This window comes from Geotrypetes seraphini, chromosome 2 (genome assembly GCF_902459505.1).
Source record: "Geotrypetes seraphini chromosome 2, aGeoSer1.1, whole genome shotgun sequence".
NCBI classification, from domain to species: domain Eukaryota; kingdom Metazoa; phylum Chordata; class Amphibia; order Gymnophiona; family Dermophiidae; genus Geotrypetes; species Geotrypetes seraphini.
The window spans coordinates 501628429-501650915 of record NC_047085.1 but is presented as its reverse complement, the minus strand read 5'-3'; the positions used below and the strand labels follow the sequence as shown (position 1 = coordinate 501650915).

The 22487-nt window shown below is 43.3% G+C and overlaps 1 protein-coding gene across 1 annotated transcript; it reads right to left on the bottom strand.

Annotated features, from left to right (window-relative positions):
• Nucleotides 1-9257: 9257 nt before the first annotated feature.
• On the bottom strand, nucleotides 9258-17307 carry LOC117354952. Its single transcript, XM_033932912.1, has 5 exons — nucleotides 17195-17307; nucleotides 15375-15511; nucleotides 11861-12154; nucleotides 11162-11227; nucleotides 9258-9535 (listed from the first exon to the last, which is right to left on the bottom strand). Exons 2-5 carry the CDS (start codon nucleotides 15472-15474, stop codon nucleotides 9258-9260), a joined length of 738 nt encoding a protein of 245 aa, XP_033788803.1. The 5' UTR covers nucleotides 15475-15511; nucleotides 17195-17307.
• Nucleotides 17308-22487: the final 5180 nt, after the last annotated feature.

Here is a 22487-nt window from a genome sequence, read left to right as displayed (position 1 = left end):
ACCAACCGCCCGACATAGTTTTGTATCATCTGCAAACTATTATATTGCATGTTGTTTCCTCTTCTAGGTAGTTTATAAAAATATTGAACAAGATAGGCCCAAGAACCAAGCCCTGGGGCACGCCGCTAGTCACTTTCTCCCAATCCGAGAATTTCCCATTTATGCTAACCCTCTGCCTTCTGTTTTCTAGCCATTTGCAGATCCATCTGTGCACTTCTCCTCCTATTCCATGGCTTAGTAGTTTCTTCATAAGCCTTGCATGTGGGACCTTGTCAAACGCTTTCTGGAAGTCCAAGTAAATTATATCCACTGGATCTCCACTGTCCATTTGTTTGTTCACTTTCTCAAAGAATTGTAGTAAATTTGTCAAACATGACTTCCCTTTTCTGAAGCCGTGTTGACTAGCCCTTATTAGATTGTGATCCTCCAAATGTTGTACAATGTTATCTTTTATCAGTGTTTCAATAATCTTCCCTGGAACCGATGTGAGGCTCACAGGTCGGTAGTTTCCTGGATCACCTCTTGATCCTTTTTTGAAAATTGGGATGACATTTGCTATCCTCCAGTCTTCTGGTATAAGCCCGACCCTTAAGCCTTTCCTGGTGGTCTAGCGGGTTTTCAGGCAGGAGCGATCTTCCCACGCTCCTGCCCCGTGCAGATCGCTCACAGGAAATGGCTCAAGAGACGATGGGAGCTCAAGGCAGACATTTCCTGTGAGCGAACTGCACGGGGCAGAAGTGTAGGAAGATCGCTCCTGCCTGAAAACCTGCTAAATCACCAGGTAAGGCTTAAGGGGGGGGGGCTTTCAGGGCTTAAAATAGCCAGGGTAAATGGGCGTTAGGGACAGAACTGGCCCAAATATTTTTTGCGGTTTTTTTTTATATTTGCGGGCTGGCTCTGCCCCTAACCACCCGCGAATACAGAGGGGGAAGTGTATATGCATTCCCACAAACTCAGTTCATCGGGTTCCTCCCGGGTGCTGGGGAAAGGCACCCTAGAAAAAGACCTGGGGGTATTGGTGGATACAACAATGAAGCCAGCGGCGCAATGTGCAGCGGCCTCAAAGAAAGCAAACAGAATGCTGGGCATTATCAAAAAAGGTATCACTACAAGAACGAAGGAAGTTATCCTGCCATTGTATCGAGCAATGGTGCGACCACATCTGGAATATTGTGTCCAATACTGGTCACCGTACCTAAAGAAAGACATGGCGATGCTTGAGAGGGTCCAGAGGAGAGCAACCAGGATGATAAGGGGAATGGAGAACCTTTCATATTCCAAAAGGTTAGACAAACTGGGACTCTTTACCCTGAAAAAGCAGAGACTGAGAGGAGACATGATACAGACGTATAAAATCATGAAAGGCATAGAGAAGGTGGAGAGGGACAGATTCTTCAGACTAGCGGGGACAACAAAAACAAGAGGTCATTCAGAAAAACTGAGAGGGGACAGATTCAAAACGAATGCAAGGAAGTTTTTCTTCACTCAGAGGGTGGTGGACACCTGGAACACGCTTCCAAATGAGGTAATAGAACAGAGTACAATACTGGGTTTCAAAATGGGACTAGATGACTTCCTGGAAGCGAAGGGGATTGCAGGGTATAGATAGAAGGTCACTCTACAGGACATAAGCGAAAAGCGTATGACAGTTTTAGGGTATGAGCACTATCAGGTCCTGGACCTGAGGAGCCGACGCGTGAGCGGACTGCCGGGCACGATGGACCTCCGGTCTGACCCGACAGGGGCATTTCTTATGTTCTTATGTTCACTGTGATAACCTTTAGGCTACTCTTCCAATCCAGCTATCAGCAGCTTGTTTTAGACTACACCGACATCTATATGAAATGTAGCATTCTTTTATACTTGGTGTAATTTCTTTTTAAAAAAATTCTTTATTTGATTATTTATAGTCAAATATATTTTATTGAGCAAACAAGAAAGCAACAGAACAATGCAATAAAACACAAAGCCAGCTCAACAGTTTTCAAAATAACCCCTCAAAATCCCACCCCCCTCCATCCCATCCCAACCCCCCCCCCCACCCACCCTCCCACCCCCGGGTCCTCCTTCCAAATACAAAGCAGTGAAAAAGTACAAAACAAAGGGAACGCAGCAAGCAAAACCAAAGGAAAGTACAAAACAAGAATCAACAGTTAAGCACCCGGCTGCGAGCCAGAGGAGTCAAGGTAGTCCAAAAAGGCTCCCAAGGACTCTGAAATATACGGCCCTGGCGAGTAGAAAGATCTGGTACATCCCTCCGCTCCCACATCAGAAGGGAAATCATTCGGCATCTCCAAAGAGAATTATTTGATTATTTATTACATTAATAACAAATATTCATGAATATCACAAAATTCTGTATATAAAATACATTGTAACACACATAAGACATTTATTCAACCAGGATATAGTCCACATTATAATGGTCGCCAGCATTTAAATTAGAAATTAAATCTATCTTTCATCTACTACGTGGACAGACAAAAATGGCTAATCTTTATATCATCCAACATCCTCCTAAGATGAAAATATCATTAATAGTAATTAAACTTTCAACAAAGGTTTATCTTTAATAAAATCTTCTAACTGGACTGGATCAAAAAAAATATATATTTGTCACTTCTGTACGAAATCAGGCACTTGCATGGAAATTTTAAAAAGAATGTAGCCCCAACTGCCAAAATCTTAGGCTTTAGCTGAAGGAATTGTTTCCTTTTAAACTGGGTTTGTCTAGAGACATCTGGAAAAATTATCACTCGTTGGCCACAAAATAGGTCTTGTTTTTTAAAAAAATATAGTTTCAATATAGCTTGTTTTTCTAACTCTGTTTTGAAGGCCACTAAAAGAGTTGCTCGTTTATTAATTATGTCTTTAGAAAATTCGAGAAACTGCGATACATTCAAACTATCAGGTGAAACAAGTTTGTCTATTTCGACTTCCTCTGCTATTTCTTTAGAAGCTCTTGAAATGTAATAGAGGTTATCAAGTTCTAAGGTATCCATTTTAGTATTGGTGTAATTTTTATCCAGTAAAAACAACCCCTCCCAAAAAAAACATGCCAGTACTCAAATACCAGACCATTCTTCCCAAGTGGGATGATCACTGAGGAACCCATCCCACTGTAGCCAGCCCCCCCCTGCAATCACAACACTGAGCTCCTTTATTAATACAGTACTTGGGGCCATTTTTTAAAATCAAGCAATGGAAAAGGTGCCAGCACTCAGGACCCCCCCCCCCCCCCGAGTACCTCCTCATAAAGAAGCCCTAGTTACTCTCCTGAATTATGGAGTGCTTTACCTTCGGCTATAGCAGGGGTAGGGGTAGGGTCCTCGAGAGCCGTATTCCAGTCGGGTTTTTAGGATTTCCCCCCAATGAATATGCATTGAAAGCAGGGCATGCAAATAGATCTCATGCATATTCTTTGGGGAAATCCTGAAAACCCGACTGGAATAGGGCTCTCGAGGACCGGAGTTCCCTACCCCTGGCCTATAGGAATGGAACAGGAATAATTGTATTTTCAGAAAACAGTGAAATCCTGGCTCTTTGCCCATACGTTCACACGTTTTGTGGTAATAGTTGTTTTGTGGATTTTCAGATATTAAATTGTATGGCAAATTTGTATTCTCACTAACGCACCAAGACCAAGCATTGCCCTAATAGACTTTGATTACACGCCATTGAATGGGGTTAAACCAAGACTTCTCAGCCCTTCCCCCTTGAGATTCATTGATTTAGTTCATTCGTTTTCCAGCCCGTGGTCCCCAAAGAACTCAGAACAGGTTACAGGTTTAACATACATCGTTTCTGTATAAGTTTACGATACAGGTTTTTATCCTAACTTGATACATGCTAGGGCAGGGGTAGGGAACTCCGGTCCTCGAGGGCCGTAATCCAGTTGGAATTTTGGGGTTTTCAGGATTTCCCCAATGAATATGCATTGAAAGCAGTGCATGCAAATAGATCTCATGCATATTCATTGGGGAAATCCTGAAAACCCGACTGGATTACGGCCCTCGAGGACCGGAGTTCCCTACCCCTGTGCTAGGGGCTAATGGTAATATACAGGTTACTGGTTACAATCTGCTATGGTTATCCTTATGATACAAGGTTTTCAGTACAAGTTATACCTAATTTGACACACAGAAAGATGCAGTGCATGACACAAGTTATCCTTATGTGACACATACTGGTTCTGATCCGAATATACAGTAAAACCTTAGTTTGCAAGTATAATTCGTTCCAGAAGCATGCTTGTAATCTAAAGCACTCATATATCAAAGCGAATTTCCCCATGGGAAATAATGGAAACTCATACGATTCGTTCCACAACCCAAAAATCTGTACATATTTGTATTGCAAGGCCTCGCTCGTTTAGAACAGTCACTACACTCCCAGAGCGTCAGAGAGAAGAACCATCGGCTCAGTTGTGATGATGTGACGCGTGTATACTGTATGTACTCGTATTGCAAGACTTCGCTTATTTAGAACAGTCAGTCACTACACCCTGAAGCGTCAGTTGTGATGTGTGTATACTGTATGTACTTGTATTGCAAGACATTGCTTGTATATTGAGTTAAAATTTAATAAAATGCTTTGCTTGTCTTGCAAAACACTTGCAAACTAAGTTACTTGCAATTCAATGTTTTACTGTACATCTCTTTGTAGTCTTATTGGTCAAGGTCAAGGGTAGGGGTTTAGGTGAAGAGGTATGTTCTTATTGACATCCATCCACAGGACATTGAGCCCATATGACCTTCAAACACAGGATATAAGCACAGACAGTGGTAGAGCTGTAGATGTCAACTCTTCAATCTCTCGTACCTGTGGCAGCTGAAAGAAGAGACCAAAGAGAGAGGAAGAGGGGATGAGAGACCCAATACTGGGGATTAATTTGGGAAACAGCACACATGGCTGTGATCCAGGCTGCTCCTGGTCTGTGCAGGGGAGAATGATAAACCCCTTTTATTGGTCCTACAGGATTAAAAGGATGGGATATATCTATAAAATTACTGTTGGGCTCCTATATTCATCAAATCACAGCATCATCTCATTCCTACTGGGTTCATAGAAACACCACATGAGTAGATTAGACAATAAATTACTAGTTTGATACCAAAATATTAATGTAATATTCTATAGAACAAAAACCCTGAAAAAAACCGTCGCACTGATGAAGAGATTTTCCATTTCATCATAAAGCACAAATCTTGAAATAACTTCAGTGTAAACTTCTTGGAGGTACTACACCAACTTTTTTTTCTCCTTTTGAAATCAGAACAGTTGGCAGGATGGTGGCAAGGGCTGTGCACTGCCATGTACAGGTATTTAAATTCACAACAACCCCAGGTTCAGTTCCTCTGCTCCCTGGGCTGGATGGGGACACTAGAGAGAGAAAACCCACACCCTGGGAGGGAGCATCTCAGCTGTTGCAGAACAGTGCCACCTAATGGCCGGAAGCAGGATATGGAGGGGAGGGGGCCTGAGCTCTGAGGAACAAGGTGAAAGACAATTCTTATGATGGCAAAGAGGGATAAAGTCCCAGTGGCCTGGTGAATGAAAACCCAAGGTAACATAAGAATTGCTTCTGCTGGGTCAGACCAGTGGTCCATCATGCCCAGCAGTCCACTCCTGTTGCGGCCCTTAGGTCAAAGACCAGCACCCTAACTGAGACCAGCCCTACCTGCGTATGTTCTGGTTCATCAGGAACTTGTCTAACTTTATCTTGAAACCCTGGAGGGTGTTTTCCCCTATAACAGCTTCCAGCAGAGCGTTCCAGCTCTCCACCACTCTGTGAGTGAAGAAGAACTTCCTTACGTTTGTACAGAATCTATCCCCTTTTAACTTCAGAGTACCCTCTCGTTCTCTCTACCTTGGAGAGGGAGAACAATCTCTCTTTCTCTACTAAGTCTATTCCCTTCATTATCTTGAATGTTTCAATCATGTTCCCTCTCAATCTCCTTTTCAAGGGAGAAGAGTCCCAGTTTCTTTAATCTCTCACTGTACAGCAACTCCTCCAGCCCCTTTACCATTTTAATCGCTGGATTGCAGCCCCTTTTCTGATTGAGCTGGTAGTCACGAGCTGAAAACTACCAGAATAAAAATCCTCAGAATATCGATGTATGACTTAGGCTGCAAAAAGCTGAACTGTTCATTTTAAATAGATTTCCTGTGGATTATGGCAACTTTTGTAACACCAATTTGGGTTTTTTGGGGAGGTTTTTGCCCTTCTGGGTTACTTATTACATTAGACTATCAAAATAAAACAGCTGTTTATCTTTAAAAATGTTAAACACAAAATATTTTATTAAGATCTATGTTATTGCTATAATTAAATACCCGTGCAACGCCGGGGCATCAGCTAGTCTATAACATATACAGAAAGGTTAAAAACCTCCTAGATTTAAAGTACATTAAAGAAATTGTTATATAAACATAAAAATCTTAGTTCATAGAGCTGAAGCTCAGAGGAAGCTGCATCCCTGCCTGACAGAAGTTATAAGGCAGGGACTGATTCAATAAAGTGCAATAAGTTTGGTACCTATTTAATATAAGGTTTCAGTGCAAAAGTGAGTTAAAACAGTACTAAACATTTTAAGAAAGGAATGGATAATATTGTATTGAACAAATTGCAGTAACAACCAATAAATGAAACACAAAACTCAGAATGACCCATGATAAAAACCAGTTATACAATATAAATATAAACCCAACCCCCACCCTAAAATCAGACATAGATAATACCAAGAATTCAGAGATAATTTGTACTCTTATAATCCTAACACAAAGTACCTGTATTAGCTGAAAGGGAACAAAAATTGCGCCTCCCCCCCATTTCCAAAAATTAGCACATATAAATGAACCCAGAATACTCAAAGCTGTTGAGAAGGTCCCCCAAGGGTATGAATTATACCAGTGCATCGCAAACTGTGTGCCACACGAGATTCCAGGTGGGTCATCAGATGCCGGGGAGGAGAAGCTGACTGCCTACAGGATGTGCTTCTCGCGGTGAGAGGCACATCCTGTAGGCAACCAGCTGCCGCCAGCGTCTCTCCTCTCCGTGATTTTTTTTTTTTTTTTTTTCAGCACCCCCCAATGGCATCTCAGGGCCCCGTCTAGAGGCATGCGCGTGATGTCATCATGGCAATGTCCATGCACTTCCTGGTGCCCTTGAGCCGTGGACCCCAATGTAGTGTGTTGCTGACTTGCAAAGTTGGCAAGACACCGAATTATACAGTACAACTTCTGGCTGAAGGACAGAATCCCAAATGCCTAAGAATCTTCCTGAACTGTGAACTGAAAAAGGCATGAACAGCTTTTCAATAGGAAGTTCCATGTTTGATCCCCTGGTAGAATTGCTTTATAGGTCCTGAGTGATTTTGTAGGGGGAGGGAAAGGCAGAATTCCCACATTACACCGCCCTGGCAGTGGGGCCAATGCAAAAAAGTGCTTTACACTTAACGATTATTAAATAAAAGGTGCCAGTACACAAACAAGTAAGTTAAAACCATGGTACAAATTTTTTTTTTTTTAAGAATTATGAGGAACAGCTAGAGAATAAAAACAGATAATGCTTCTGTATCACTCCATGACTCCCATGTGCAGAAAGAGCAGAGTGGCTGGGCTCTTCAGCTTGAAGAGGAGACAGCTGTGGGAGATTTGACAAAGGAGAAGGGTTACCATAAGGCTCCAGAAAAAGAAGGATGGATCAAGATAACTGGGTTTTACTTCCATTGCTTTCAGTGGAGGTCAAGCCCAGTTGTCACTATCTGTCCTTCTTAGGTTACCAGACATCCGGGAAAACCTGGACATTTCCTCTTTTTAGAGGACAGTCCAGGTGCCTGGATGGACTTTCCAAGGCCGGATTTCGGAAATCCCCGAGCTCCGGTCACATCTGAAGAGCCTCTGAGTATGCGTGGATGATGTCAAACACATCAGTGCATGCTTGAGGCCCTCCAGATGCAGCAGAGCTCGTCAGGTAAAAAGAGAGGAAGCTTTGTGGGGGGCGGGGCTGGCCTACGTGCCTGGGGGTTTGCAACACAAAATTTGGTAACCCTCTTACTTCATTTGCGTTCAGTGGAGGTAAAACTTGGTTGTCTTAATCCATCCTCCTTTTTCTGGAGCCATATGATAACCTTATAAGAACATAAGAATTGCTGCTGCTGGGTCACACCAATGGTCCATCATGCCCAGCAGTCCGCTCCCGCAGCGGTCCTTAGGTCAAAGACCAGTGCCCTGAGACCCCTAGATGAAATCAACAAAGGGGAGGGAGACTTTTCTCTTCATGTTGAAGTAAAGCCACTTATTTTACCTCATTGGAATGACTACAAGACGGCATTGTATTTTCCAAAACAGACAATATTTTTATTGTTAGTATAAAGACTTACAAAATTGCAGCAGCAAAGGCATAGCAGAAAGAAATATATTGTCAGTTCAGAATATGCAATGGAGAGTAGAATTTACACTCATATGCTTAGCAGGGGGCTAGCACTTCCCCGCAGCATAAGCAAGTGAATCTCTCTGGTTCTACCTGTGATGCACGTTTTTTTTTTATACAGAGAAATTCTTCCTTCGTTCCAAAAAAGCACATCCCCGAACTCTGGTCATGTACTTCCCTATTGGTACAAAAATGTACACCTAACTATTAATCCACCCAGTTTACGCCTCGCTCACTTCCCCCCCCCAGGAGGGGGCCTGAGCAGAAACAGAGAATTCTTCGTGAACTTTCTTCCTCCAGCTCTGAGATCCTTATCACCTTGCAGATGCTAATTTGTGGTTTTACACCGCTGTACATCTTCAGGATGGCGCCCTTGTATGCAGAAAGTTGGCAAGGGTGACCTTTCAACACCCCAGCTGTTCTTGGTTCCCATAACTTGCTTCAGAGACAGGCAGCAAATGTCCAATCTGGTTCTTGGTACCAAGCTCACTCATCTTTCTATGCCCCCGTCATCCTGCAGGGATTGTTGCTTGTTATAAACGTTTTATGGCTTTTCAGGGTGCCTGGCATATGTGAAGTCATACAGCACTGATAACAGCTCAGCAGAACCTTGGAGAAATATCCTCCCAGCAGGGAATGGAGACAGGAATTTTGCAGCAAAGGCCAGCTGGGTTAGCATTTCAAAGGATACATGTGTTCACAGACAGGAAGGTACAACTATGGGAAAATATGTTAAAAATATCTGTAGTGTCCAGCATACACAAGTGAGGCCAGTATGTCCAGTGTATCCATCTATATGTCCAGGTTATCCATCTCATTGTCATCAGCAAGTGATTACTTCAGATAGGGTTTTGGTCACTAGAGATGTCCTTTCACTTTCTGCCTGAGACTCTGGTAGGGGAACCCCTCTACTACCATCTCTGTTCTGAAGCAAGGGTTGTGGGGTCCCTTCATTCTGGGGAGGCCTACTCTTGCATTTTCTTCTGATACAGAAACTCAAAGCAGCAACAAGAAATGATACAAAGAGCACAGCAATGGCGATCAACCCAAAATGGTGGTGACCATTGACTTCTCCATGATGTCCATCAAAATCGGTGGAAGCTGAAAAGATAAATCGAATAAAGTTAGGCCCAGACCCAAAACCAATTTTATGCACTGGTTCCAGAGAACCTCCCTCCAGCTACTCTCCTTATCCTTGCTCTCTGCATTTCCCTCCACTCCAGTTCTACATCATAAATTCCGTATTCCCCCAAGAACGGAGCTATCCCCCTTACCAGAAGAAAAACAGAAGAACAAAACACTCCGAGGAAACAGACACACACTACAGGAACAGCAGAGTAGAAGGAACTGATAGAAAAAAATGTCCACAGGTGAAAATGAAGTTTAAATGAAGAGTGGTTCCCAACCCTGTTCTGGAGGACCACCAGGCCAATCGGGTTTTCAAGATAGTCCTAATGAATATGCATGGAGCAGATTTGCATGCCTATCACTTCTATTATATGCAAACCTCTCTCATGAGGGGGGGGAGGGTTACTGCAAGTTCTGACTCTCAGTTAGTCCAATGAATATCCTGACTAGAGGGGATCGATATCAAGGTGCTCTGACTTGATCTGAAATTCTTAACAGACAATACCATCCTAATTCACCTCCCAAATAACGAGGCTTTCCCTTCTGCCAAGATTCATAAAATCATTGATATTTTACATTTTATGCATTGCATTCACAAATGGAAGTCAAGGCCTTATACTTCTACCCTTCTCTCATCTCCCTTTTATTCCCTTTCCAGCAATCATTGCCCTTTCTGTCTTCTCCTCTCCGTTTGCTCTACCTTTCACTCACTCCATAGTCCCATTTCCATCTTCTGTACTCACTCTCAGCCCTTATCTATTCTCCACTGCTTCTCATTCCCTCATCATCCCCAGCATTACCATATCCAGGTCATTTTGTCTCTTATCTTTTACGCCATTTTCTGTTGCCTCATGTTGATCATAAATACTCCATTCCATCCTCGCTCATCCCCTTCAGAGACCTCTCTCCTTCCTCTCTCATACCATAAGAACATTAGAATAACCTAAGTAGGTCAGACCAAAGGCCCATCAAGCCCAGAAGCCCATTCTTACGATGGCCAATATTGGTCCCTAGTACCTGGCCAAGACCCAAGGAGTAACAATATTTCATGCTACTGATTCAGGGTAAGCATTGGCTTCCCCTGGGTCTTTCTCAATACAGACTATTGACTTTTCCTCCAGGAACTTGTTTGACATGGTCTCTCTCTGACCTCCACCACCACCACACACACACACACACCCTACAAGCTTGCAGTGTTTGCTGGTATGCCATACATCAGGTTCCTTTCAACTGCTCCAAGTTATTCCCTCTAGCCCCACCCCACTGCTGCATCTTGTCTATATAACAGAAGGAAGTAGGAAGGACCGCAGGGCTTGCCAGATAAACTTGGCAGTGCTTGATGGCACTGCTGGCAACCAAAACATCATGCTAAATTTGTAGTGTCTGCAGTGGGGGAAGGGAGTGGAGGGAAGTAAGGAGGCGATGCTGGACTCAATAGGGAAAAGTTCTAAGATTAGAGTGGCCAAGAGTGACCAGTCAATTTTTGGGACAATGGTATAACATGTATAGACAACTGGGGGAGTCTGCAGTGAGTCTCTGTGTAGGGTCCCATATTCCTCCGATTTCCCCAGAGGCAACTCCTGTCCAAAGGCTACTTACTGAAAGCTGAAGAAGGATCAGTGCTTGTCCAAGGGTAGCTGCTGGTGGATTTCTCCAAGGAAGGCCCTGAAAAATTTTTTAACTGAGTTAGATTTGGCAGACAAAAACTCTTGAGAGATCAGACAGACCGTTCACCAATATTAAGTCTTGGTTAACAGACCCCCAAACTGAAAATGACTGTGTAGACCAGAAATGGGACTTAACACCATTGAAGCTTAAACTGGAGCAGGAAGTAACACTATGTTTTATACTGGCTGCGTCAGGACAGTTGTTCAAAGCAGTTTACAACAATCTGTCCATAAGCAAACCATCCCACCATTTCAGAGAATTCTGCAGCCCTTTTTGGAAACAGGAAGGTCCCAAATCTGCTTCCTATACTTTAGGATCTCCAGGGGACTCTGTTCCATAACATGGGGGTGAAGGTGGGGGTGGGCACTACTGAAAGATCTGACTCTCACTTAGTCCAATGAGTATCCTGAGTAGACGGGATGGCTACCAGATTGCTCCGATTTGATCTTAAGATTTTTAAGAATACCATCATAATCCATCTCCCAAATAACGAGGCTTTCCCCTTCTGAAAGATTCACAAAGTCAACATTGATGTCTTTAACATTTTAAGCATTCACTAATGGAAGCCAACACTTCTTAGATTTATATCAAGTTACTTATACCATTGTCTAAACAATCTGTATGTCTCACTTGCTTTGACGTCCACATCCAGCTCAACCAGAATCTTCTCTGGGTCATGAACAAGGACCCTGTAATTGCCCCCATCAGCGAGATGCAGGTTGTTGATATACATGGTCTCATTATTATCAAAGTTGATATTCTTACGAGACAGGTTTTTCTTCTGAAAATTTGCAATCTCAATAAAGTCTGTGGACTTTCTGCCTTTAAACCAGACAGACAGAGGGAAGCGGAGATCTGGGATCTGACACTGCACATGTCCACCCTCAAACTGTTCAAAATTACGGTATGTATGGTTCGCTGCATCTGAGAAAGAAAAGGAGAAATGTACTCTGAGTTGGTGAGTTATTGCAGGGTGGTACCTCGGTAGGGTGGTGTGGTGTGGTGTGGTGTGTGTGTTAGTGGTGTGGTGTGGTGTGGTGTGTGTGTTGGTGGTGTGGTGTGGTGTGGTGTGGTGAGTGTGGTGTGGTGTTTGACAAACCGTGATAAAAGTGAACCAGCCTACCACCCCCCAGCCAACCCCCCTCCAGTCTTCCCACAAACACCCCCTGAGCAGAAGTCCTCCAACTGGGGAGAGGGGGCTGATGCTTCAGCACTGTGTTTCAATTGCCAGGGACAGATACATTCTTTTGAAATCCTACAGCGTTTGTCTTCCCCTCACTATTGCAAATGGGATAGTGTAACAGCACCTCCCGCTGGATAACAGTGGCTAGTTTGTCCTTATTTTTAAGCATATTGTATAAGAATAGTCATACTAGGTCAGACTAGTGGTCCATCTCTCCCAGTATCCTGTTTCCACAGTTGCCAATCCAGGTCACAAGTACCTGGCAAAAACCCAAAGAGTAGCAACATTCCATGCTACTGAGCCCAGGGCAAGCAGTGACTTCTGTGTCAGTATTGCTCCCACTTTAGTGTGTGTTGGGGGCATCTTCAACCAGAACAGGTCCCAGCCTTGCTATTTGAATTCAGGGCAGTGCCAGTCAGTCTACTTTTACATCACACCTATCTCAGTCCAGGTCTCTTCACTGGAGGGATTTGGGATTTCCCCATTCGCACCTTATTCTTCACCTAGGTCCTGCCAGACCCAGATTTAGAAACTGGCAACAGACACTTCCCTAGCACGCCAGATTTTGAAGGTTCCCAATATTCATGCCAAAGAGAAGCTTGTTCCCATACAGAAAGAGGATTAAAAGCTTAGTGGTGTAATTGGGAAAACTTAGTGGTGTAACTGGGAAATAAGTGCAGTGCTGGGTAGACGTCTAAGCTCTGGCCTTGATAATACTAGCACTTTTTCCAAGTTTCAAGTTTAATAAATTCTTTGATTTGATCGCAAAATCATATTTCAATGCGATTTACAATAAATAACAAGTCAAATAAAAATAATAAAATCTACATCCATCACATAAAATACTACTAGTATAAAATACAATATTAAAAAATAAAACTGCAAATAAAATCAGGACTAGGTTAGTACACACAAGAACCCATATATTTCAACGAACTAGTTCTACATATGATAATGAGCCTCCACATCCTGTCCCCAAAATATAATAATGCCGGTTTATTGAAAAGCATCTTTAAAAAGCCAGCTCTTTAGAAGACTTTTAAATTTATTCAAAAGTTTTTCCTCTCTTATGTTAATTGGAAGTAAGTTCCAGATTTGGGGGGCCGAAACAGAAAAAAATCATGTTTTTGTTATTATAGGGGCCAATTTGTTTAATACTGTATTGCATAGGTTATCCCATTGACATAGTTGTTCCTCTATTGTCTTATTTCTATAGCATTGTTATATGTACCAGCGCTGTAGATTAAACTATTCAAGAGACAGTCCCTGCTCAATAGAGCTTACAATTTAATTAAACAGACAAACAGGACAAGTAGGGGTTAGAGAGTTTCTCAGGCGTGGGTGCTTTACAAGTGAGTGGCGATTCTTTATTTATTCAATTTTCTCAGAACAGTTTACATGAATTTATTCAGGTACTCAAGTATTTTTCCCTATCTATCCTGGTGGGATCACAATCTAATGTACTGGGGGGCAATGGGGGATTAACTTCACCGTAAAGTTAACGTCTAAAATGTAAATGTAACATTAACAAAATTGTAACTTCGCTGTAAATGTACAGTCTCTTCATCTGTTAACCACATAGAACTTCCATGGTAATGCGGTATACAAGAATAAAGTTATTATTATTATTATTAAGTGACTTGTGCAGGGTCACAAGGAATAGCATAGGATTTGAACCCACAGCCTGAGGGTGCTGAGGCTGTAGCTCTAACCTCTGTGCCACGAATGCCCTGAGTTATTTTTAAATAAAGAACTGATTTAATTTTGTTTTTGCAATTTTATCATTTCAATTATAACATGCCGTAAGAAACATCTGTGTACCGGAGGTAAAAAAAAGCTTGAGAGACGCTGGTATACAGCGTCAAAGGCACCCGAGATATCAAACTTTAATAAAATAAGTCGATTACGTAGCTCTGATACATCAGAAGGACTGATGTATCCGATGGGAGTGTTTGGAGGAAGAGAATCAGAGTGGTATTAATAAGAATTCCCAAGCCAACCAGACTCCGTCCTGTTCAACCTACACCTGGTTTTAGTTAGAGATAAGTGTATATTATGTATTTCTATACATTGTCTAAGCTTTTCTATTGAAATTTGTTTGTTCTCCTACAAAATCATTGTATGAACATATTTAACTCGATATCCTGTTCTCCCCAGAGAGCTCAGAATGGGTTACAAGGCAACATTCACAGTAATTAGACAAACAAGATACAGGCAATTAGGCAAAACCAGCTATAGTGGAGAGGGTCTAACAGTCGTTTATCCTAAATTGGAGTTCTAGGACAAGCAGGATGAGTCAGCCACATATGTGGCTGACTATCCTGCTGTCCACGGAGAACCTATGTTACAAGTAAGTAACAACACTATACAGAACAGGGAATTATAACTCACATTAGCAATTCTAGCGATAAGCTAGTTTCACATCTAGTTGGAAGGTTGCAATAGCTTACAATCAAATAAGTGAAATCATTCAGCTGTTATCAAGAGATCTGAGCCTGGCATTGAGAAGCTTAGGGCTCTTTCAGCTATTGGAGGTAGGGCTGAAATAATTTCATTGGAGAAAACTGAAAGGAGGCAGCTTGGCCACTCATGTAAAAGTAGAGGTTTAGTCTAGTTTGGATAGAAACATATCTTGCGAAATCTGTTTCTGGTGCATGCATGAAGGTGGAAAGGAGAAAGAGTAGATTTATATTTAAAAAAAATAGCAGTTAGGACAGAGGAGATATTATCTGCCTGCATGTTTAACTTTAAATTATATTTAGCGTCTCTGAAGTAAGAACATTTTCCATTGACAGGGCTTGCTCTAGCTGTCAAGAGAGCAAAAGGAGGCGTGGCCAACCTACAGAGGCGGAGCCTATTTGCAGAGCAAAAAGGAATGCACTGGGATCGCTACAGTCTGGGCGCCAGATCTCCCGGGACCACTGCAATCGGTATCCCCTACACACACACACACACACTTACCAGCGGAAGAGCAGTAAGAGGTGTAGACAAGGACGATGAGAGCGCCAGAAATCAGGGGAAAGCCCCCTGGGCTGGAGCTGCATCTCCCCGTGAACCACATGGCAGCAGCGATGCAAAGGGTCACCTAGTGCAGGGAACTGAGAAGAAACCGGCCGGATTAGTCGTTGCCCCAAATACACCCAGGTGCTACTTCATCGGTCGTTGGCCCAAACCTGCCCGATTATTATTAAATATATATTTTTTTGGCGTCGGTCGTCGGCCCAAACCTGCCCGATTATTATTAAATATATATTTTTTTGGCGTCGGTCGTCGGCCCAAACCTGCCCGATTATTATTAAATATATTTTTTTTGGCGTCGGTCGTCGGCCCAAACCTGCCCGATTATTATTAAATATATTTTTTTTGGCGTCGGTCGTCGGCCCAAACCTGCCCGATTATTATTAAATATATATTTTTTTGGCGTCGGTCGTTGGCCCAAACCTGCCCGATTATTATTAAATATATATTTTTTTGGCGTCGGTCGTCGGCCAAAACCTGCCCGATTATTATTAAATATATATTTTTTTGGCGTCGGTCGTCGGCCCAAACCTGCCCGATTATTATTAAATATATATTTTTTTGGCGTCGGTCGTTGGCCCAAACCTGCCCGATTATTATTAAATATATTTTTTTTGGCGTCGGTCGTCGGCCCAAACCTGCCCGATTATTATTAAATATATATTTTTTTGGCGTCGGTCGTTGGCCCAAACCTGCCCGATTATTATTAAATATATATTTTTTTGGCGTCGGTCGTCGGCCAAAACCTGCCCGATTATTATTAAATATATATTTTTTTGGCGTCGGTCGTCGGCCCAAACCTGCCCGATTATTATTAAATATATATTTTTTTGGCGTCGGTCGTCGGCCCAAACCTGCCCGATTATTATTAAATATATATTTTTTTGGCGTCGGTCGTTGGCCCAAACCTGCCCGATTATTATTAAATATATATTTTTTTTGGCGTCGGTCGTCGGCCCAAACCTGCCCGATTATTATTAAATATATATTTTTTTGGCGTCGGTCGTTGGCCCAAACCTGCCCGATTATTATTAAATATATATTTTTTTGGCGTCGGTCGTCGGCCAAAACCTGCCCGATTATTATTATATATATATTTTTTTTTTTTTGGCGTCGGTCGTCGGCCCAAACCTGCCCGAATATTATTATATATATATATATATATATGTTTGGCGTCGGTCGTCGGCCCAAACCTGCCCGATTATTAAATATATATATTTTTTGGCGTCGGTCGTCGGCCCAAACCTGCAAGATTATTATTATATATATATATATTTTTTTTTTTTTTGGCGTCGGTCGTCGACGCAAACCTGCCCGAATATTATTATATATATATATATATATATATATATATATATATATATATATATGTTTGGCGTCGGTCGTCGGCCCAAACCTGCCCGATTATTATTAAATATATATTTTTTTGGCGTCGGTCGTCGGCCCAAACCTGCAAGATTATTATTATATATATATGTTTGGCGTCGGGCGTCGGCCCAAACCTGCCCGATTATTATTAAATATATATTTTTTTGGCGTCGGTCGTCGGCCCAAACCTGCAAGATTATTATTATATATATTTTTTTTTGGCGTCAGTCGTCAGCCCAAACCTGCCCGATTATTATTATATATATATATGTTTGGCGTCAGTCGTCAGCCCAAACCTGCCCGATTATTATTATATATATGTTTGGCGTCGGTCCTACAAGATTCGTCGTCGTCCCACAGGCGCCTATGCGTTGGTGTTACAGGATCGGTTGTACCCGTTTTTCTTGGCCGCTCCTGCGTTGCCGTGCCTGCTTTTGCCCGCTGGGGTCTCCTCGTCGTCGTTAATCGTTGCTGTTTAATCTGACTTCTCTTGTGCTTTTCTCCTGACTTTATAGTGCCACAGAGGTGAAGCCACACCCTCAAAGATATGCCACGCCCCTGCCAATACAGTCCAGACTGAGGACCGGGACTTAGTATTAGCCCCTTCCTACTGACAGGCACTTGACGATTAGTCAAGAGAGCAGAAGAGGGTGTGGCTAGTCTTTACTGACAGTGCTACAGGATCGGAGTGTCTGAAATGCGACTTTTTGGCATTGGTGCTACAGAGCACGACGTAAATCTCAAATACGAGCACGACGTAAATCTCAAATACGACTTTTTGGCATTGGATTTACAAAGCCCGGCGTAAATCTCAAAGTGACTTTTTGGCATTGGATTTACAAAGCCCGGCATCTGTCTCAAACGCGACTTTTTTCTTGTGTGTGTGTGTTGATGCTACAGGATCAGCCTGTGTCTCCAATGCGACGTTTTGGTGATATAGGATTGGCTTTTGTCCCAAATACGCTCTTATTTTTTGCGTCGGTGCTACAGGATCGACCCACTTTGTTTGTTTTCCGGCGATCCCGCAGCACTGTCAGAAGCCCCCCCACACACACACACCCACGATCGTGTAGCGGCCACTTTTATGAAAACCACCTTCAATATTAAAGGAAGGACCAAAAGTGTAGCTACACGATCGTCGTTTGGGCCTTTTTTTGTCCCGACAGCGCTGCGAGATCGCCGTCCAGATGTGTTTGTCTCGCCGTTCTAAACGCATCGCCTGTGACGTCACACATCCCTCCTTCCTTTCCTCGTTGCGCCTCCGCCATTGAACTAAAGCTACAGACCGCCCCCTCCGCCCGCGATTGGTCTTCTACAAAGAGCTTGGAAATTCCCTGCTTCCACGCGCGCCGATAGGCTGCATCGTGTCACGTGGTTTCCCGCCTGTGCTCTTAGCTAGGGATAGGTTGTCTGGCTCTGACATTTTAGCGCTGACGGATCCCAATTCGGAATTCACTTTTCCTCATCATATGGACATTTGACTTTATTACACCCTGGTTCTGCAACCAGAGAAGCTGGATCTAATATTTCAAGATCCGCAGCCAAGGATGACCTATTTCAACCTGTAACTATGGATTCTGGAAAACTGCACTCATTTGTTTCTTAAACTTTTCCTTGTTTCATCCAGTCTTTAGTTTGGTTTTTATTTCTCTGTTGGAGGAGGAGGACAGTGTCCTGGGCTCTGAAATAAAAAGGGTCAGGAGCCCCCAAACACTTATCAAAGTGGCACAGTGGGGCCCCCTTTTTCAGGTATGTTGAGGAGGGGACCCGGGTCCCAGGTGGTGATGTTTGGGGGCTCTTCAGCCATAAGAGCCGCAGTGTCACCCTGTCTCGGCCATTAAGCCTTAGAGTGACAATATCGCAACCAGAGAAGCAAATGATAAGAGGTTTTAACCCGTGGAGAAATAATGCTATAACTCGGGCACCAAAGACCCAGCAACAGCTTCATAGCAATTTCCCCATAGAAAAGAAACACCAAGGCTGCTAGATTGAAAACAAGGGAGCCTCTCCTTGCCTGCCATTCAGCTAGCCCACGTGCCCCGCCTGCTAAGTCTCAGTCTTAGCCTCCACTGGCCCCAAACTATCATCTGGATGCTTTTCTGGGCTCCGGTGGCTCCAAAGCTGGGACCCAGTGAAGCAATGCAAGTGCAAAATGAAGGCATTTGGAGAGCTTATATTATGCTCTAATTCTGAGCTGGGGATCTGCCAGACCTGAAGCTGTTTTTCAAGCATAACCTGATCAGCTAGTTACAAACTAGGTAGGCTGAGCTGCCCTATTTCTTCTCCTGGTTGCCTCTCTCTTTACACTTTCTTCTTCCTTGTCTCTCTCTGCTACTGGCCCTGACTATTTTCAGGATACAGCTAAAGGTTTGCTCTCTGCATTACCGGAAGATCAGGGAAAATCCCAGCACTCGTTTCCAAAGGAATGCAGGGCAGTGGGATTGCTGGAATGCCGCAGTAGGACTAGCAAATAAGAGCAAAACACAATTCTTTAAAGCACACCGGGCTTTTTGCTCCTCTCATTTTGCAGGCTGCATAAAGTCACCTCGGCCACTTGGAAAGTGCTGCAACCTCCGAACTGACACGGCCGTGAGATCACGACAGGCTCCAGCTGCCAAACCACACACGGGCTGCTGAAAGTTTCTTAAAGGAGCCTTTCCTAGTTCCACTTGGGCTCTCTTTCTGAATGTTGTGCTTTGGTTTTCTGTTCAATAATTTCAAATATTTTTTAAAAATTGATCCTTTCTTATTATGTTGATGTTTTCAAGGCCGTGGCATCATCTTCCAACCCTGGCTCTGGTGTGTGTGTGTGTGGGGGGGGGGGGGGGGGGGGGGCGAACAGCAGTCTCCTAGTGCTGCAACCTGAAAACCCCACGACCGATTAATTGATTTCATGAAACCTCAGCGTTTACTATTGTCCCTGGTTTCTTGAGAAAAGTGACACACATTCACGAGCGTTAGCAGTCGTGATGAGCTTCCTTAGGCTTGCCATGTGTGCATGAATAAAAGAGCTCCAGACAGCCCTGGCTACACTAGAAAAAGATTGAAGACTTGGAACGTGAATAAATCCAGCCTATTTTCTTTAAAGCCATGGTTCATACATTCATTACTCTTTTTGTATCCAAAAATACATATTTAATCCCAGCATATTTTATTTGACACTTACAGGGGTAATTTAACAGGAAATTTGCCCCAATTTTTCTGCTTCTTCCCGCATTGCTAAGAATAGTTTTCTATGGTCTTAAGTCACCTTTGTAACGTTAAGCCTTTTCCTAATATTTAGTATTTATTTTGAAATTGGATCTCCCTATCTTACTTTCTTGTTCCTCATCTAGGTATTATTGAGGTCTAAGAAAGAGTATTGCAATATTTGAACTTTACAAGATTTAGTTTTTAAGTTTGTATTCAAATGCATGTAATTGATGTTTAAATGCTTTGAAGATTTATTAAACCCTGATTTACTGTTTCAAGTGGATGCTTGTAAAAGATTGAAAAATTAATAAAAGATATATATAAAAAAAAACTTGGAATGATGGCAGGGTTTCAAACTCATTTTCGGTACCGGTACCGAACTCTTTGTGTCACTCTGACTGGGAGCTTCTACTTCACTTCTACCGTAAACGCTTATTTGGAGCTGAACCTCTGAAGAGTGAGATCGCCGGTGCCAATCTCGGATGGGACAGCGCAATGATACCTGAAGCTAGATCCGGCCGTAATGTTCCCAGCTCCTGGCGGGAAGGGGTAAAATGCAGACCTCGCGGTTCTCTCCCCCCCTTCACCCCCGAGGTAAGCAGATTTTTAAGGTCGTGCAGCAGAGTTCCATGGGATCGCTGCGTCAGAATCCCTGTAAAGCTGAGTTTCACTTTGCCCCAATTGTGCGCTTGGCTGAAAGTCAGAACATGGTAAAACCAGAATTTGCAGGATTCTCAGGATCTCCAGGATGTAGGGCATACCACCTTAAGAATGGAATGCTCATTTTTTAATGACAGCAACAGGCTGTCTTTCAGTGGGGAATTTCTCTGTAAAGTCCCGCCCCCTATGATGCAGTTCTATTTTTCTGTGGGTGGGCTTGGCAGAAGACAATGATGTCAGCAAAAGGGGAGGGGACTTCCTGCAGAATGACAGAAAATCAGTCAACACATTCACCTTCTCCGGCAGGGTGCAAGCGATCGCCGGTTCTAATCACGGCAGGGACGCCGTGGCATGGTTATGCAACCAGAGAAGCTGGATTTCAACATTTAAAGATCAGCAGCCAGTACCTCATCCTTCCGGTAATGGGAGCTGCTTAATCATTAAAGTCATCTCTCTGCTCCATACCTGAACCTTGTCAGGAGGAGGGAGACTGTTTCTGAAGCTGCTGCTGCGGGCTCAAGAAGAGAGGGGTGGAGGCGACCGCACAATCTCGGGGCTCTGGTCCCGGTGTTGCTTCCACCCAGCCAGATAAGGTGACTTTCAACCAAGCGCACATTCAGGGCAAAGTGAAGCTCAGCTTTACAGGGATTCTGACCCAGCTCCATCGTCCCCTCCCCCAACTCTGACTCACCACTAGCATTGCAACAAAGGTGCAAGGGGTGGCAACAGCCAACCTCTTCGAAAAGCTGACTCTCCCAGCAAAAATGTCAGAGTCAGAACCAGCAGCGCTCCTTGTAACATAGTAACATAGTAGATGACGGCAGATAAAGACCCGAATGGTCCATCCAGTCTGCCCAACCTGATTCAATTTAATTTTTTTTTTTTTTTTTCTTCTTAGCTATTTCTGGGCGAGAAGCCAAAGCTTTATCCGGTACTGTGCTTGGGTTCCAACTGCCGAAATCTCTGTTAAGACTTACTCCAGCCCATCTACACCCTCCCAGCCATTGAAGCCCGGCCCCTCCCCTGCCCATCCTCCACCAAACGGCCATACACAGACACAGACCGTACAAGTCTGCCCAGTAACTGGCCTAGTTCAATCTTTAATATTATTTTCTGATTCTAAATCTTCTGTGTTCATCCCACGCTTCTTTGAACTCAGTCACAGTTTTACTCTCCACCACCTCTCTCGGGAGCGCATTCCAGGCATCCACCACCCTCTCCGTAAAGTAGAATTTGATACCTGCTCTCTGCAGTATGGACAAGGGGAAAAATTAGGGCAGCATGAGAATATAGCACAGCCCATCCAGTCCCTGCAAGCTCCTTTGTCCTTCCAGAAATACATTCATAGCTTAATTTTAAAGAAAGACATACACGAGGTAACCTGCAGAGTGGCAGACTAGACGGACCAAGCTGGTATTTACCTGCTTTCTATTACTATGAAATTGTACATCTAGTGTTACCAATTAGTTTTATGGAGGGGTTTCAAAGTCTCTCCTGGAGGGCCGCAATCCAGTCGGGTTTTCAGGATTTCCCCAATGAATATGCATGAAATCTATTAGCATACAATGAAAGCAGTACATGCAAATAAATCTCATGCATATTCATTGGGGAAATCCTGAAAACCCGACAGGATTGCGGCCCTCGAGGAGGGACTTTGACACCCCTGAAAATTATTATAAGGGATAAATAATCTCTTTCTATGAACTGTTTCCTCACTAATTGTGCTTTGACTGTATCAACTTTTATCAAACTGTATCCATTTGTTAATATTTATATACCACTTCCCAACTCCAAGAAAAGCAGCCCAAAATGGTATAAAGGGAAAAATGCAAAATA